This window comes from Macrobrachium nipponense, chromosome 33 (genome assembly GCF_015104395.2).
Source record: "Macrobrachium nipponense isolate FS-2020 chromosome 33, ASM1510439v2, whole genome shotgun sequence".
NCBI lineage: Eukaryota > Metazoa > Arthropoda > Malacostraca > Decapoda > Palaemonidae > Macrobrachium > Macrobrachium nipponense.
In genome coordinates this window covers 32864262-32881460 of record NC_087219.1, presented here as the reverse complement: position 1 = coordinate 32881460, position 17199 = coordinate 32864262, and the positions used below count along the sequence as shown (strand labels likewise).

The window sequence follows — 17199 nt, the reverse complement described above, 5'->3', positions numbered from 1 at the left end:
ACTGTCGAAGGACTCATCAGAGCGAAGGGGTTTTCACGCGCGGCTGCAAAGGCAATTGCAAGAGCCAGAAGACCTTCAACTATACGCGTGTACCAGTCGAAGTGGGAAGTATTCCGAAGGTGGGCCAGGAATCAGAATGTATCCTCTTCCAGTACCTCTGTGACGGAAATAGCGGATTTCCTGTTATATTTGAGACGGAAATGTAATCTTGCAGTCTCTACCATAAAAGGGTATAAGAGTATGCTTTCCTTGGTGTTTAGACATACAGGACTAAACATCACGGAGGACAAGGACCTGCATGACTTGATTAAGTCATTCGAAACTTTGAAGTCCAAAACAGCTAGACCACCCAGCCGGAACCTGGATGTGGTTTTAAGATTTCTTATGTCAGATAAATTTGAACCTCCCAATAATTCATCGTTTAGGGATTTGACTAGGAAATCTATTTTCCTCTTTGCTTTAGCATCAGCTAAAAGAATAAGTGAACTCCAGGCTTTAGAAGGCACAGTGGGCTTCAGGAAGGATTCTGCAGTGTGTTCCTTTAACCCCCTATTTTTAGCCAAAAAATGAGAATCCTCTAAGCTTTGGCCAAGACGTTTGAAGTTAGAGGACTGACTTCCCTAGTAGGGAGAGAGATAGAGAGAACCTTGTGTCCGGTAAGGAGCCTCAAGTTCTATCTAGAGAGGAAAAAGCAAATGGGAGGAAACTCGGAGAGCCTTTGGTGCTCAGTAAGGGATCCGAGAAGAACGATGTCGAAAAATGCACAAGCCTTCTTTATCAGAGATATTATTACAGAAGCACATACTTCCTGTGAAGAGGAACATCTCGGACAGATGAGAGTTAAAGTACATGAGGTCAGAGCCGTGGCCACCTCCTTAGCTTTTCACAAGAATATGTCTTTGCAGGATTTAATTGGATCCACATATTGGAGATGCAATTCTGTGTTTGCATCTAACTATTTGAGAGATGTACGTGTGACTTATGATAAGTGCTTCTCTCTCGGACCTTACGTATCTGCGGATTCGGTGCTGGGACAGGGGGCTGAAACCAATCTTACTTAGTTTAGATAGATTAGGAATTTTAATCTTGTGGTGTTGTTTTTATGGTCGATTGAAAGTGGTCAGGGAAAAGTGCCACTTTCAAATCGTAGTTTCATACAATCAACTTACCTGTCAGATATATACATAGCTAAGACTCCGTCGTCCCCGACAGAAATTCAAATTTCGCACGCCACTCGCTACAGGTCGGTCAGGTGATCTACGGCCTGCCCTGGGTGGCAGGACTAGGTAACCAATCGCCCCGTTTTCTATTCATATTTTCTCTGTCGCCGGTGGTATCAACATTGTTGTTATTACCTCCTGACTTAGATTCATTTTTCATCCTTTGATCATCGTTTTTCGGCTTTTTGGTGACGTATTTGGATCGTGTTTTGGCATTCGCTACAGTGGACTGTTTTTGGAATAACTCTTTTGGATTTTTCTCAGTATGTCTGATTCTAATGTGAGTGTGAGAATGTGTGTGAATGTAGGCTGCAGGGTGAGGATACCGAAAGCTTCGGTGGATCCTCACACTGTATGCCGTAAATGTAGGGGGTTTCAGTGTTCTGCTATTAATACTGGTAAGGAATGCGATTGAATGCAGAAGAGTGGAAGACTTTGACTTCTTATTTGAAGAAGTTAGAGAGGGATAGAATTAGACGATTGAAAGGTGTGAGTTCAAGGCCTATTGAGCCTTTCACTGATAATTCTAATCCTACTGATGTAGATTCTCCCTATGTATCTCATTCTCAGAGTGCTTTTTCGGATTCGGCATCGGAAATCGCCAATCTGAAAGCTACAATTAGAGACATGAAGTCCAAGATGGCTGACTTCAAAGGTAAGGCTAGTGAAAGTGAGCATTACAGTGAAGTGAGGTTTCTCCCAGTGTTGTGGAGGGGGCGTTTGATCGTCCCTGCGACGCTCCCAGGCCTAGACCTCTTCCAAGCTCACAAGCCCAGAGGAGAAGGAAAGTCGAAAGCCTTAAGGAGGTTGTGGGGAATCCCCAACGGTCAGACGTCCCTTCAGCTAGCTCTGCTTCGTGGCAGGCGGCTCAAGGGCGCTATAGAAAAAGCGTCCTTCGCGAGTGTTTCTCGTCCTCTCCCTCTCCCTCACCTAAAACGAGGGTGGAAGGAATCGAACTTGTCGAGACCGCTGAAGCGTCATATGAAGCCTGACATAGATTCTAGTCCAGAGCGTTTCTCAGATGACGCTCCGTCTTCTAGCAAGAAAGCGAAGGGGGCGTCAGCGTCACCTGAAGTGTACGCGGAAGTACCCTTTCCTTCTTCTCCCCCGAGTGATGACGAAAGACGTCATGCACTGGACGTGGGAGAAGCGTCAAGAAAGATCATTATGGCAGTTCAAGAGCAACTGTCATCTCTAGTGGGAGTTTTAGCGCCACGTCGGAAGGACGTGACGCTTCCAATTAAGAAGTCTCGTCCTCTCTCACCTGTTCAACGAGAAGCGTCATACAGACGGGAAACGGCTAAACGTCTTACAGAAGCGTCTAGTTCGAGAGCGAGAACAGGTGCTTACGAGTTTCGTAACGCCAGAGAGACGTAAGACGTCTTTTAGACGCGAAGCGTCATTGGAAGCGGAGCATAGACATGACGCTCCGTCCAATATTATGACGCCAAGTAGGACGCCTTTGGAGAGCGGAGCGTCTTCCAAGCGCGAAGCGTCATCGAGACGTCAGCAAAAGACGTCATCCATGACGCTTGGCGAACGGGAAGCGTCATGTAAGCGTGAGGCGTCTTCTAAAATTCTAGAGAAGCCGAAGCTTATGACGCCTTCCAAGACTATTAGAGCGGGAAAGAGGAAGGATTATCATTCCCTTAGCCCCTCTCCTATTAGGAGTTTGTCTCCTCAAGAAGAAGAACGTTCGGAAAGGAGAGCGGAAACGCATGTAGATCCCGAGTTAGAGGAAAACTCGGATGACGAATATAGTGGAAGAGAAGGTCTGTCTAACTATAAGGTGTTGACTACCCTACTTCTTGAGGAGTACGGAGACGAGTTGACGCCTGCCGCTCCTCCTTCTCCGCGCTCGCTCTTTTCCAGTGCTAAGACGAAGAAGCCTTCGTCTTTTCTCAAAATGAAACCCACCATATCGATGAAGAGAGCATTACATTCCTTAGACTCATGGATGAAGTCTAAGAAAGACTTAGTGAAGACAGTCTTCTGCATGCCTCCAGCAAGATTAGCTGGGAAAAGAGGCATTTGGTATCAGACGGGAGAGAATATGGGTATTGCTCTCCCTTCTACAACCGAAACAGATTTTTCGACTTTGGTTGACGCTTCACGGCGTCAAAGTCTCAATTCTGCACGGATTACGTGGGGAATTTCGGAACTGGATCATCTCCTCAAGGGACTCTTTCGTGTATTGGAAGTTTTTAACTTCTTAGATTGGTCCCTTGGGGTGATGTCCAAGAAAGCCCATGATTCGGAAGGAATCGAACCTGAAGCCCTGTTATGCATATTGTCTTGTATTGACAAGGCGGTACAGGATGGATCTTTTGAAATCTCCTCTTTGTTTGGGGCAGGTCTTTTAAAGAAAAGGACTGTATATGGCGCCTTCTTAACAAAGGCAGTCTCTCATGCTCAGAGAGCAGCACTTCTATATGCGCCTCTATCTGACTTTTTTGTTCCCTTCTCAGTTAGTAAAGGACATTGCGCATTCTTTAACTGAGAAGGCAACTCAGGATCTGCTGACGCAGTCAGCAAGAAAGAAGAAACCTGTTGCTGCATCGGACAAGAAAGGACCCAGTACAACGGTGCAGCCCTTTCGAGGTGGTCCGACCTCCAGACCTTCCACAAGGAGGAAGGCTCCAGAGAAGAGAGGTAGATCTGCTTTTCGTCCCTTTAAGAAGGGAAAATGAAGATTCTCTCCTCCAAGCACCAGTAGGTGCCAGGCTCCTGGGATTTGTGGAAGCCTGGACACTGATAAATGCAGACGCGTCATCTTTGGCGATCTTAAGGAGGGGATATCGTATCCCTTTCCTGAACACTCCTCCCCTAACGTCAATACCAAGGGAACTATCAGCCAATAACAAGGATCCTGTGCTGAGGGATACTCTTCGATCGATGGTGGAACAAATGTGGGACAAGAGAGCGATAGAATTGGTACGGGATCAACACTCCCCGGGGTTTTACAATCGCCTTTTTCTGGTGGCGAAAGCCTCGGGAGGCTGGAGACCAGTACTGGACGTCAGCTCTCTGAACAAATTTGTTCAGAAGGAGAAGTTCTCCATGGAGACTTCTGCTTCAGTCATGGCGTCATTACGACAGGGAGATTGGATGGTGTCTTTAGATCTCCAGGACGCCTACTTTCACGTCCCGATCCACCCTTCATCGAAGAAGTACCTCCGTTTCATGACGGGGGGAAGGATCTTTCAGTTCAGAGCCTTGTGTTTCGGCCTGTCCACAGCTCCTCAGGTCTTCACAAGCTGATGAAGAATGTGGCGAGGTTTCTTCACCTCAAAGGAGTGAATGTCTCTATGTATCTGGACGACTGGCTCATCAGGGCCAGATCGGAGAGACAGTGCTTGGAGGACCTAAAGTTAACTCTGGATTTAATCAAAGCGTTGGGATTGCTTGTGAACCTCGAGAAGTCTCAGCTGACCCCCAGACAAGACCTAGTCTATCTGGGAGGGGATTCGTATGGATTCTCGGGGTTTTCGAGTTTTTTTCCTTTCGCAGAGAGAATCGCAAAAGGTTTGCGGATAGTCTCTCTCTTCTTAGAGAAGCAACAAACGTCGGCGAGGGAATGGTGAGCCTTCTGGGGACGCTTTCCTCGCTAGAACAATTCTTCCCTCTAGGAAGACTTCATATACGTCCGCTTCAATTCTTCCTCAAGAGGTCTTGGAGCTGGAAAACCGGACAACTGTCGGACGTTTTTCCCATTCCAGTGGAGATAAAGTCACACCTACAGTGGTGGTTGCTCCCTCTGGAAGAGAACAAAGGGATCTCTCTAAGAACACAGAACCCAGACCTAGTGTTGTTCTCCGACGCGTCGGAGAGAGGTTGGGGAGCGACATTAGGCTCAGAGGAAGTGTCAGGCACCTGGGAACCAGCACAGGTGTCTTGGCACATAAACTGCAAAGAGCTCTTCGCCGTACATCTGGCCTTGAAGAGCCTAGAACCTCTGGTGTCAAACAAGGTAGTGCAAGTAAACGTGGACAACACCACAGCACTTGCCTACATTCGGAAACAGGGAGGGACGCACTCCTCGTTCCTTTACGAGCTCACGAGAGACCTATTACTTTGGACGTCTCACAGAAACATCTCCCTGCTGACAAGGTTCGTACAGGGAGTAAGGAATGTGAGGGCGGACAGGCTCAGCAGGAGGAACCAGGTCCTTCATACAGAATGGACACTACACGAGGAAGTGTGTCTCGATCTCTGGTCTCTGTGGGGAACTCCTCATGTGGATCTCTTCGCAACATTCATTTCAAAAAGGCTCCCAGTTTTTTGCTCGGTCGTGGAAGATCCAAGAGCTCTTATGGTAGACGCCTTCCTGCTAAATTGGTCGAGTAGACGTATATGCTTTTCCCCCATTCAAAATCCTGGGGTTAGTAATGAGAAAGTTTGTGGCGTCAAAAGAGACGAGGATGACGTTAATAGCCCCCTTTTGGCCGGCCCAGGAATGGTTCACGGAGGTGGTAGAGTGGATCGTAGATTTTCCAAGATCCCTACCAAGAAGGATGGATCTTCTCAGACAACCACACTTCAAGAGGTACCACCAAAACCTCCCCGCTCTCGCTCTGACTGCCTTTCGACTATCGAAAGACTTGTCAGAGCGAGAGGCTTTTCTCGCGAAGTGGCAAGCGCGATCGCGAGAGCACGCAGAACCTCCACTACGAAAGTATACCAATCAAAGTGGGAGGTATTTAGAAGGTGGTGTAGATCCAAGAAGTTGTCCTCCTCCACTACCTCTATAGCGGAAATTGCTGATTTCCTGCTATTCCTGAGAGAAAAATCTCATCTAGCCGTATCCACAATAAATGGATACAGAAGTATGCTCTCGGCTGTATTCAGGAACAGAGGTTTAGATCTGGCAGATAAATAAAGATCTCCACGATCTCATAAGGTCTTTTGAGACTTCAAGTCTAAGGAACCAGTACCTCCGAACTGGAACCTAGACGTAGTCCTAAAGTATCTGTCATCGGAAAGATTCGAACCTCCTCATCGGGCATCGTTTAGAGACATTACCCGAAAATGCTTATTCCTTTTATCTTTAGCTACGGCAAAGAGAATTAGTGAATTGCATGCTCTGCAGGATAAAGTAGGATTCAAGGGAGACTCAGCGATTTGCTCGTTTAAGACCCTGTTTTTAGCGAAAAAACGAGAATCCTACGAATCCCTGGCCTAAGTCATTCGAAGTCAAAGGCATGTCGAGTCTCGTAGGCAGAGAAGCAGAGAGGTCTCTATGCCCTGTTAGAGCTCTGAAGTTCTACCTTCAGAGAAAACATCAAATGGGAGGCTCTAGACAAGGTCTTTGGTGCGCGGTAAAAGACCCCACAAGACTGATGTCCAAGAATGCGCTGGCATTCTTTGTAAGAAACGTCATTACAGACGCTCATAAGGCCTGTCCTGACGAACAGTTACAACTGTTGAGGGTAAAAGCTCATGAAGTGAGAGCTATAGCGACGTCTCTCTCGTTTCATAAGAATATGTCGCTTAAAAACATCATAGATACGACATTTTGGAGATGCAACTCAGTATTTGCATCTCATTACTTGAAAGACGTGCGTGTGACATATGAGAAATGTTTTTCTCTAGGTCCTTTCGTATCGGCGGATACGATTCTGGGTACGGGAGCCGACACCAATCCTTAAATGTATATACTTTTCTTCTTTTTGGGATATGGTCAAGAGTCTCTTCGAACAATGGAGGACTTAGGCTAGCACGGGCGGCCGTCCATGTTGTTCAGTAAGAGAATTCTTGTCATATCCAATTAGTTGAGTATAATTTTTTTTTTGAAAATTATGTATGTGTGCGTAGTGGTTTTGAGTTACGGTTGTTGTGACGAGTTCGGGGATAACTCGGAACAATCCTTAGTTCTAACAGATGGTTAGGATCAGGTGGTCGGGATTGGTTGTGTGCTCCTTCATAAGGTGTATTGTCATATAAGTGGATCAGCACCCATTGACAAAGTCCTTTCAGGCTCTGCCGAGTAAGTGGATAAGACCCCAACGGCAGACCCACAAGAACTCTTGGCCATAGATCATATATCTCGCTAAAGTTTCTTGAGGTGATGCAGACTACTGGGCAACACCCACGAGTCTACCACCTATCAGGTAGGAACCAGGTTTTATTTATACCTACAACATATGTTGTTTACCTGTCTATTCCATATAGAAGCTGTCTCTTACCCTCCACCGAAGGGTGCCAATCAGCTATGTATATATCTGACAGGTAAGTTGATTGTATGAAAATGATATTGTTATGTTACAATAAAGTTTCATACATACTTACCTGGCAGATATATACAATTAAAGGCCCACCCAGCCTCCCCGCAGGAGACAGGTGGAAGAGAGAAAATATGATAGAAAACGGGGATGGTTCCTAGTCCTGCCACCCAGGGCAGGCCGGTAGATCACCTGACCTACCTGTAGCGAGTGGCGCGAAATTTGAATTTCTGTCGGGGACGACGGAGTCTTAGCTATGTATATATCTGCCAGGTAAGTATGTATGAAACTTTATTGTAACATAACAATATCATTTTATAACAAAGTAGTGTGGTCAGGTGGTTGAGATTGGTTGTTTCATGCTCCTTGTAATGGTTTGGACCTAGGCTCTGTCTTGTAAGAGGGTTAGTCCCCGTTGATATGACAAAGGTGAAGGCTCTACCATGTAAGTGGGATAGGCCCCATTGGTACAATCCGAAATAAGGCTCTGTTGAGTAAGCGGGCTAGCCCCCATTGACAAGATCCAGAAGAGTTCTCAGTGACAGGTCTCATCCTCACTGGAACTCTTGAGGCAAGGAGACTCATAGACAGTATTCATGAAGTCTTCTGCCCAATAAAGTAGGAATCAAGGTATGTAAGTTTATTTATAGTACCTACAACAAACGTTTTCCCTGTTTTTTGAATTGCTATTTATATTGAGTAACTATCTCTTACCCTCCCCCAAGGGTGCCAATCAGCTAAGTATATATCTGCCGGGTAAGTTGCATGTGTAAAAATGAAATTGTTATGATACAATAAAGTTTTACACATACTTACCTGGCAGATATATACGTTTAATGGCCCACCCAGCCTCCCCTCAGGAAATAGGGGGAAGAGAAAATCTGTCCAAAAACGGGAATGATTCCTATTACCGCCACCCAGCGGCGGTAGGGGGTGATCACCTGACCTACCTGTAGCGTGTGCCGCGAGTTTTGAATTCTGTCGGACGTCAGAGACATTAGCTAAGTATATATCTGCCAGGTAAGTATGTGTAAAACTTTATTGTATCTTAACAATTTCATCTTTGAAAGATTAAATTTATCTGTGGTATGATAAGGTTACTGTATCAGTGAACAGGTTGTTACAAGATTTAGGTTACTGTATCAGTGAACAGGTTGTTACAAGATTTAAGACAATGTTTGTTGTATTTTGGTAATACAATAACATTGAAAAGAAAAATAATCTTGAATGAAGGAATTTAGTATACTGTACTACAGTAATATCAGCCATATTGTATTTTTTATTTGAAATATAGATAAAATAAATACTATTCAGATCACAACAGAGTTATATATCCCAGGCTTCATAAATCTCATTTCTATTTTGTATAAAAAAAATACACCAAACCATTAGCCAAGCAAGGCAGACTTCTGTTTTGTGATAATGCCATTGGTGGTTTAAGGAAAGTGCTAAAGTATATTCCTGATTTGTATTTTGTAAACTGTAGAGAAACTCAAATACTTTTAAGAGGAGTGGGAAACAGCATAAAATATATTTCATGGAAGTCTGCAAGATGACTATTTTTTAATTTTAAAAAATTTATATTTCTGAGGGAAGACTGGACCTTATGAAGTGTATGTTGATTGTTTCCGCTATATATTTTTTACAGGATCAATTTAGACCAAAGTTAGTTGAGGCTCTCGTTGGCTACAGAATAGTTGATGTTGCATGTGGCTCGGGAGATGCACAAACGCTGTGTATTACGGATGACGACAATGTTTGGTCCTGGGGTGATGGTGACTATGGTAAGCTTGGCCGTGGAGGATCAGATGGCTGTAAGGTTCCAATGAGAATTGATGGCCTGGCTAGTCAAGGGATTATCAAGGTACTTCTTAATAATTTTGTATACTTGACTTGCCTTTAATGATTATTTTGATACTGTAAATTGCATTAACAATTACAGAACATAATTGCTTTCAAAATATTAAGTACATAGGTGATTTTTGCAAAATTCCAGATATTAGGAACTTAATATCCTGGATAAATTCAGTTTGCAGGTACAATTGCATTACATTCTTTAATGGCAGAGTCGCTAGGCCACAGTCTTGTAGTTTTTGTCTGCATACTGAAGAAAATAGATTAATAATGCAAGTTCGTTTTTGGCATAAGGGCTTATCATTGAGCATTATTACAGGTGGAATGTGGGTCCCAGTTCTCTGTTGCTTTAGCCCGTTCAGGTGCAGTGTACACTTGGGGTAAAGGCGACTATCACCGCTTAGGACATGGGTCAGATGATCATGTGAGAAGACCTCGTAAGGTAACGGCATTGCAAGGAAAGAAAGTCATCAGTATTGCGACAGGTAACATTTATTCCTAGAGTTGTTGGTGTAATACTTTTAATTAAAAGGCACATGTGTTGTTTCAGTCACTGCAAAACACTCTTTGTTTGCAGAAATCTTGCGGTTTGTAAGGTGAAACAAGGTGGTCAGTAATAGTAATAAGGTACTGTTCAAGTGAAGTAGTCAGGCCACCAAAAATTTCATAAATATTTTGTGGGCTGCCAGTTTTGAACAATGCCACGATCTTGGTTTTCCATCTTCAATCGAAGATGCCTTGATAATGGATGTTGAGGGTATAGTGGTTAATGTTGATCTGGGGGAGATAAATATTTTGTCTAAAGTTAGCAGTGAAATATGTAAATTCTTTTTAGTATTTTTCATTTGGGTTTGTTTGTCAAACAGCAAGAAATTAGATGCAGTGATTTGTTAGGGGATTTGAAAACCTTGTCATTTCTTGAGGTTCTAATAAATGTAAAATAATGTTTGGAATGAGAAATCACAACTTTATAAAATTCCTATACTACTTCAGGATCTCTTGATAAAATCCCTGTACTTCAGGATCTCTTCATTGTGTGTGCTGTACCAGTGAAGGAGAGGTCTACACTTGGGGAGACAATGATGAGGGGCAACTGGGTGACAGCACTACTAATGCTATCCAGAGACCTCGTCTTGTGATGGCCTTACAGGTGTGGTATAATGTAGAAGTGAACATTTTGGGTTTTTTTTCTGTATTCGTATTAAAAGGGTACTTTTATTCTGTTTAGTTCTTCAGTATTGGCTTACCAATGCATTCGACACCTTTGGCATGTGTGATACTATTTTGAATAGAGAATTGCCTTGCTCTTGTAAGCAAGGTTTTATTTGGATTTTTTCAATACTTTTCAGACCTATTCTTGCTGCTTCGTCATCGGCTGTTTTACGTATAATGCCGATCCGTTTCTCTCAAGGGGAGTTTTGCCCCTTAAGGGAGAGAGGGGCCAACTTCATATTGTTCCTTAGCATTTTGCATTTATAATATTGTTGGAATATTGACCTGGCACTACTTCTTTGAGATTCAGACCTACTCAACGGGTTAGGTATTTGAGTCTAGACGAAGCTGTATGTTCACTATTTTGAGATATGTGCACCCATGACTTTTTTTACTTTTGTTTTAATCAACAGGGAAAGAAGATTAATCGTGTTGCATGTGGGTCTGCTCATACACTGGCTTGGAGTACTAACAGAGCGGTCAGTACTGGACGCCTACCTTCTCAAGTGCCCATGGAATATGATCTTCTAAAGGAGATTCCTCTGCATGCTCTTCGCAACAGACTGGTACGTTTATGATGAACTTGCAAATGAGTATAAGCATGTATTCAAACGAATGATTGGTAAAAAGACACAATTATATATCCCTAAGGGTTAGAAAAACAAACACAGAACTAAAAGTTTGTCAAGTATTAAAAATGACATGATTAAGGGACACTTCATCCTTGGACTTTTGGTAACTTTTGTAGATATTTTTACACTTAAACTTCAAATGACTAAAGTGAGGGTTTGATTATGGTACAGCTCCTATTATATTTTAACAGTTGTTCTTGTGGAACAGCTTATAGTTTTATGATTCAATTCAGTGACACTCAAGTGACTTCTCTGATCATTAGAAACTTTGTGATGTGGCTGCAAAGATGAACACGGTTCTCATATAACAAATTCTTATATCTGTCCCACATGTTTGAATCTTAAACCTGGGAAGAACAGTGGAGAGAACTGTAAGATAATTACATTTGCAGTAAGTAGGAATGAACGTGAACTTGTCATTAAGATAAGCTTTCATAAAATTGAATGTTCATATGTGGAAAAGGAGAAATAGACAAAATAGAATGTCCATATGTGAAAAAGGAGAAATAGAAAGTAGTACAGGAAGCTTACTGTAAAAATTTTTTTTTTAATTTAAATAGCACTTTATGTATTTTTTTATTGAAAACATGGTGCTAACTGCTTAAGCCCAAAAAAATAACATTAAGTTGTACGGTTCTGACCTTTTTCTTATTTTAATACTATTAATCTTATTCATCAGGAATAAAATTTTGGAGTATATTTTTGTACTCTAGTATATTTAGTACTGTACATGATGTGGGAGTACTGTATTTCTAGTAAGCTGATCATATGAAGTGTAGACAGATTTTAAAAATAACTTTATTTAAAATGAATTGATTAGCTTTATGTAAAATGGATTGATTTGCTGTCATCACAGAATTTTTTTGATTTCTTTCAGGTTCTTCTTCATCACTTCTCAGACTTAATTTGCCAGAGCATTTCAATGTTTGATATTTGTGCAACATCAGAGGAAGAGGACTGTCCACGAGTTGACAAGTTAAGAGCTATTATTGTGTCGACAGCAAAAGAAACCGCTTTCAAAAAGGTAATGCTTTAAGAAATATTTCTACAGGAATGTTTTTCTTTATTCATTACAGTATTTTATGTTGTAGTTATGATTTAGCAGGTTTTTGAAAAGATTTTTTTTAATTAAGGTTGCTTTCATTGTTGAAGGCTTATGAGTGGACCATATGTTTATTCCAGTATATGAAAAGCTAAAATATAAATGTGTATTCCTACATATGTTTGGTATAGTTTTAATTACTCTACCTAGGAATAATTGGATAAAAGGGAAATGGAAAGTTGTGGGGTACTGGTTTTGTTTATGTATGGTATGAATGTAGTTGACACGCTGATCAGTCTTTTAAAGCATAACTTTTTGTGAATGCCTTAGGAAATTTAAAGAAAACATTATGTAAAATAAACTAATTCAAGTTGTAACTTTTTCATTTTGTTATACTATTGAGAAATTTAATTGTTCATATACGAAACAAACCTGAAGTCTTAACATTAGGATTATACTAGCGCCAAGCTGGAAACCGGTAGAATTAAAATTAAACTTGTGAGATCCAGGGACTATTGGCATCTATACCAGGTCAGGCGGCATGTATTACCCAAAATGCCCTCGGCATCCCGTGACCTGCCAGTTACTTTTCTACCGCCTTTAAGATGGGACATCTTTACTTTCTATCTGTTTTAAAGCTGGTTTTAGTTTGCCCGATTTTATCCATTTCACTTTAATTTTTCTTGTTAATTTTTCTTTCTCTGGGTGTGCTCAGTGTGTGTGTGATCTGTTAGAGTGTGTATGTTGTGAGATGGAGATTTTTGCTTCACCATCGGGAACTTCTTCCGGCTTTCCGTGTTCAAGATTCCTAACTTCGGTGTCGACAGATCCTCATCCGTGTAGTAGGTGCAGAGAAAATGTATGTACAATTACTAATTCTTGTTCAGTTTGTCGCGGTTGGTCGGTGGAACAGTGGAGGAAGTTTTATGAGAAAGGCCAGTACAAAAGAAAGGAGACGACACCATCTTTGGATGACCAACTGTCGCCGGCTTCTTTTGTATCGGCAATTCACCAGACTGCTCCATATTTTGTTCATGCAACTTCCCTGACAGATATATATATAGCTGTATTTGTTCCGACACGGCATACAAACCTTCGTCCTTTTTACAATAGGAAGGTACTAGCAGCAGCTGGATAGGTCGTAAGCTTTCGAACAAGGGTTCGGTAGTTAACTGCTTGTCCGACAGGCGCGCAGCTGCGCGGACTGGGAGGTAAACAAATCACTTTTGCTTTCGGCCTGCTGGCGTGTGGACGTGTATCATCGCTCTCTGCCCGCTTCATCGTCGTTGCTTTCGCATGGTTGTGTTTTTCTTTTTCTATTTATCTAGTGAAACTGAATTGTAAGTACAATCATTTCATATTTATTTCCATTGAATTCAATTGTGAATTAAAGGATCTTGGTTTCACCACGCCCTCCGATTACCCGAGTGCCGGGACTGAAGGGCGTAAGTGCGGGAATTCATTTTCCCAGAAATGATCCTCGTATTGTGTATGCTCGGTGCCGAGGGCGGGAGAGCACTCGCTCCGAGCGTATATTTTGGTTGGAAATGTGTAGATGAAAATCGTAAGTAAGTGCTCTTTTCATTTATTTTTTTTTTACCTGTATGCTCGTTGCCGAGCGAATGCGCTCGGCACGAAAACGAAACTTATTCTGTATGGAAGTGAATCGCAAGTACAGTATTCTTTTTCATTTTCATATATTTATTTTGATTGTAGCAATACTCATTTTGGATCAGTTTCCGAGCTTACCCGGAATTTGATCCTTTCCCCTTTTTATTTGAATGAAGTGAAATCGCAAGTGCAGTTTTTTTCATTTTCATATTTTATTGAGATTGCATTGTTTACTTGGATCAATGTTTCCGCTATTTCCCGGGAATTGATCCTTCCCTTTTTATTTGTATGAAGTGAAATCGCAAGCGCAGTATTCTTTTTCATTTTCATTATATTATTTTGATTGCATCAATTCATTATGGATCAAGGTTTCCATTCATAATCGGGAATGGATCCTTTTACCCTTGTGCTCGGTACCGAGGGCGCAAATGCGCTCGATCCGAGCCCTTATTCATTGTGAAGTGAATCGTAATGCAAGATTCTTTTTCATTTTATTCCTTTTATTATTGATTGCATCAATATTTATTTGGTTTCAAGTTCCGCTCAGTCAGGGAATTGGATATCCAAAAATTATGCCCTTGCTTCGGGGCCGAGGGCACGATTGCTCTCGGGCTCTTATTATTATTGTTGGGTACATGGGTGCTGTGCGGGGGTGGGGAACGAGAACACACCCCCCCCCCCCCCTCCCCCCCGCTCAGCTCCCACAGATGGCCCTTCCCTTGGGGGGGGAGGTTATCTGCGTTCTTCTCCTCGCCCGATCCGTCGAGCGCGGGGGAGGGCGCTCGGTGCCCGATGTACAATTGTATTCGGGGTCTTCCACTCGTTCGGAGAGGGCTCACCCCCCCCGTGCGAGGGGACTTCCCCCCCCCCACTAATCGCTACTACTGTTATTTCCGCAGGTGCTACTGCCACGAGGGTGGACCTTGGTGAGGTATGGGCGTCCTTCCATTTGCAGGGCGTGCTAGTGTCCAGGGGCTGCGGTTCTATGTCTGGGCCTACTGCGGTCACCCATGGAGTGGTGACCACGCTCCAGGTGACGACGTCCCTCCTAACCTGGTTGTACTCGCCTCACGTGGTAACAGTCTTGCCTACAGCCGCTGTGAAGAGCCGTTCGCCGTACCGAGAGGGGGGCGGGGGGGTGCCGCCGCCGATCGTGGTTGCCGCGCTGCCACGACCACACTTCCGCTGTCCCTAGAGCTCGCCCCTGGACCTGCCGCCGGTACCAGGATGTTGCTGGCTGCTGCTCCATTCCTTGTGTTTCCGGTGCTGCCTGCCGTACCTGCCGATTCTGGGCTGACTGTCCATGCAGTTGCTGCGCTGGCTGTCCCTGCCGTTCTGCTGCGCTGGCTGTCCCTGCCGTTGCTGCGCTGGCTGTCCCTACCGATGCTGTGCTGGCTGTGCTGCTGTTCCTGAGATGCCCATACCTACTGACGTCGTCCCTGTTCGTGGTGGTACTACCCCAGACTTTGGTCTGTCTGTACAGGTGCGTCCGGGCCCTGTGGCTTCGGTTACAGCAGCCCCGGCTCCGCCCTGGATAGCAGATCTTACGTCTGTCCTGAGGAAGCTGACGAAGAAGAGGAGGAAGGTGTCGTCGTCGTCGTCTTCATCTTCTTCATCGTCGTCGGCTGCCGCCTCTTCCCCTTCGACTTCTAAGGCTTCACAGCCGAGGAAGAAGAAGGTTGCCTCCTCCCTCCTAAGAAGTCTCCCTCGGGAGCTTCTCGGGACCCGTCTCACCTCGGTGGGACGGGAGGGTTCCTTCCGCTGGTCCTCTGCTCCTTCGGGAGCGGGCCCGTCTCTTCTTCCGCAAGGAAGAAGACTACGGGGACCAGAGGGGTACCGGCTAACACCGGTACTTCCTCGCCTGGTGTCAGTGGTTCTGCCACTGCATCAGGGTCCGTCTCGACCTCTCGTTCGCGGGAGGTATCGATTGTACGGTCGCCTAACAGCGACCGTGCAGCCAGGAACCAGACCTCTGAGTCCGCTCAGCGTCAGGTTCACGGCAAGGGGCGGAAAAAAAGACTGGTGACAGCGCTCACGCGACTCTCACCAGACCAGCTCTCACTCTCGCGGCGACCAGCTGGCTACCCGGGGACGTGACGGTCCACGAACGGCCACGGGCTGAGGCTGGGAAGAGGTCCTCCCGTTCGCCAGTGCCAGCCACGGCTGGAACCAGCGACGTGACGTGCCGTGAGGACAAGCACCGGTCTCACTGTGACAGTGGAGCCTGCAGGTCGCTGACCGTCGCTCTCACAGAGAGCGATCGGGTACGGCAACCAGCACCAGCTCTTCTGACACTCGAGATCGGGGCCGCTGTGCTCAGTCCAGCCGTTCTCCACAGCGAGACGGTTCGACCAGGCCTGCAGCTCGATCGCCAACCGCGGGTTGACGATCGCCTGCAGCCCTCCAAGCCTGCGGTTCTGCCACGAGCGAGGAGGGGGCGTCAGGTCTGCCTCTCCCGTACCTTTCAACCTCCTCGGGTTACACCGGGAGGAGCGAGGTATTTTGAGGAGTGATCGTGAGGGGTGCGCCCCTCATGATCCCACCACGACGCCCTACGTGCCAGGCACGGTTCTTGGACCGGCCCAGGACGTATGCACAAGTGGATGGAGAGACCGAGAGGGCTGTCGCTGTCCCCCTTCTTAGGAGGAAGGTTCTCGGAATATGCTCTTGTTCGAAGGGCTTAACGGTTCCCACTCTGCAAGATGCTGTGACTTCCGAGATCCAGAGGAACTTTGCCGAGGTTTATGGCGCTGATTCGTCAGCACAACGACCTCGGGGAAGGATCGCCGCTCCCAACAGCAGAGCCACGTTCGGCTCGAAGTCGTTTTGCCCGGGGAGAGTAGGGAACCCAAATCGACGGTGGGTCTGCCGCGATCGGAGCTTGCCGACTGTGTTGACCAGGTAGTCTCTCGTCTCCGGACAAGAAGGCTCTCTCAGTTTCTGGCCGGGTGAACAAGCTACTTCACCTCCTCTACTGCGACAGAGGCGTTTCTCCGTGTCTTCGGACACCGTATTTGAATACCCCTTCGGTCCCTCCTGAGGTTTCGACCTCGACGAGGACTGGAATGAGTCGGAGGACGGTATCGGCTCTCTCCTGTCAGGTGTCGATCAGCCCCACCCAGACGACGTTCACAATGGCGGCAGACCCTTACCTACAGTATGAGTTCGTAACCCTCCTCGGGAAAACGTTTTCTCCTGACGATACGTTTTCCCAGGCTCTGAGAGGCCATCGCCGTAAGGCGATGGCTGCTCCTTTTCTTCTCAACTGCTAGTTCCGCTGGGAAGGCGAGCCAGTATCCAATTCCTCCCCCATTCCCTCTCTCCTTACGGCTACGAGGGAAAGGGGAGGGATCCTACAGAGATTTCTCTGTAAGATCCCACGTTAGGGGCTGCACTACCGGGGGGAC

The 17199-nt window shown here is 45.2% G+C and overlaps 1 protein-coding gene across 1 annotated transcript in view; it reads left to right on the top strand.

Annotated features, from left to right (window-relative positions):
- Positions 1-17199, top strand: part of LOC135202828 (E3 ubiquitin-protein ligase HERC2-like) — a 194108-nt gene that overhangs the window by 94190 nt on the left and 82719 nt on the right. Inside the window, 5 exon segments of the mRNA XM_064232287.1 lie at positions 9090-9305; positions 9615-9780; positions 10318-10445; positions 10921-11073; positions 12017-12163. Of these exon segments, the coding sequence (XP_064088357.1) occupies positions 9090-9305; positions 9615-9780; positions 10318-10445; positions 10921-11073; positions 12017-12163 (810 nt within the window).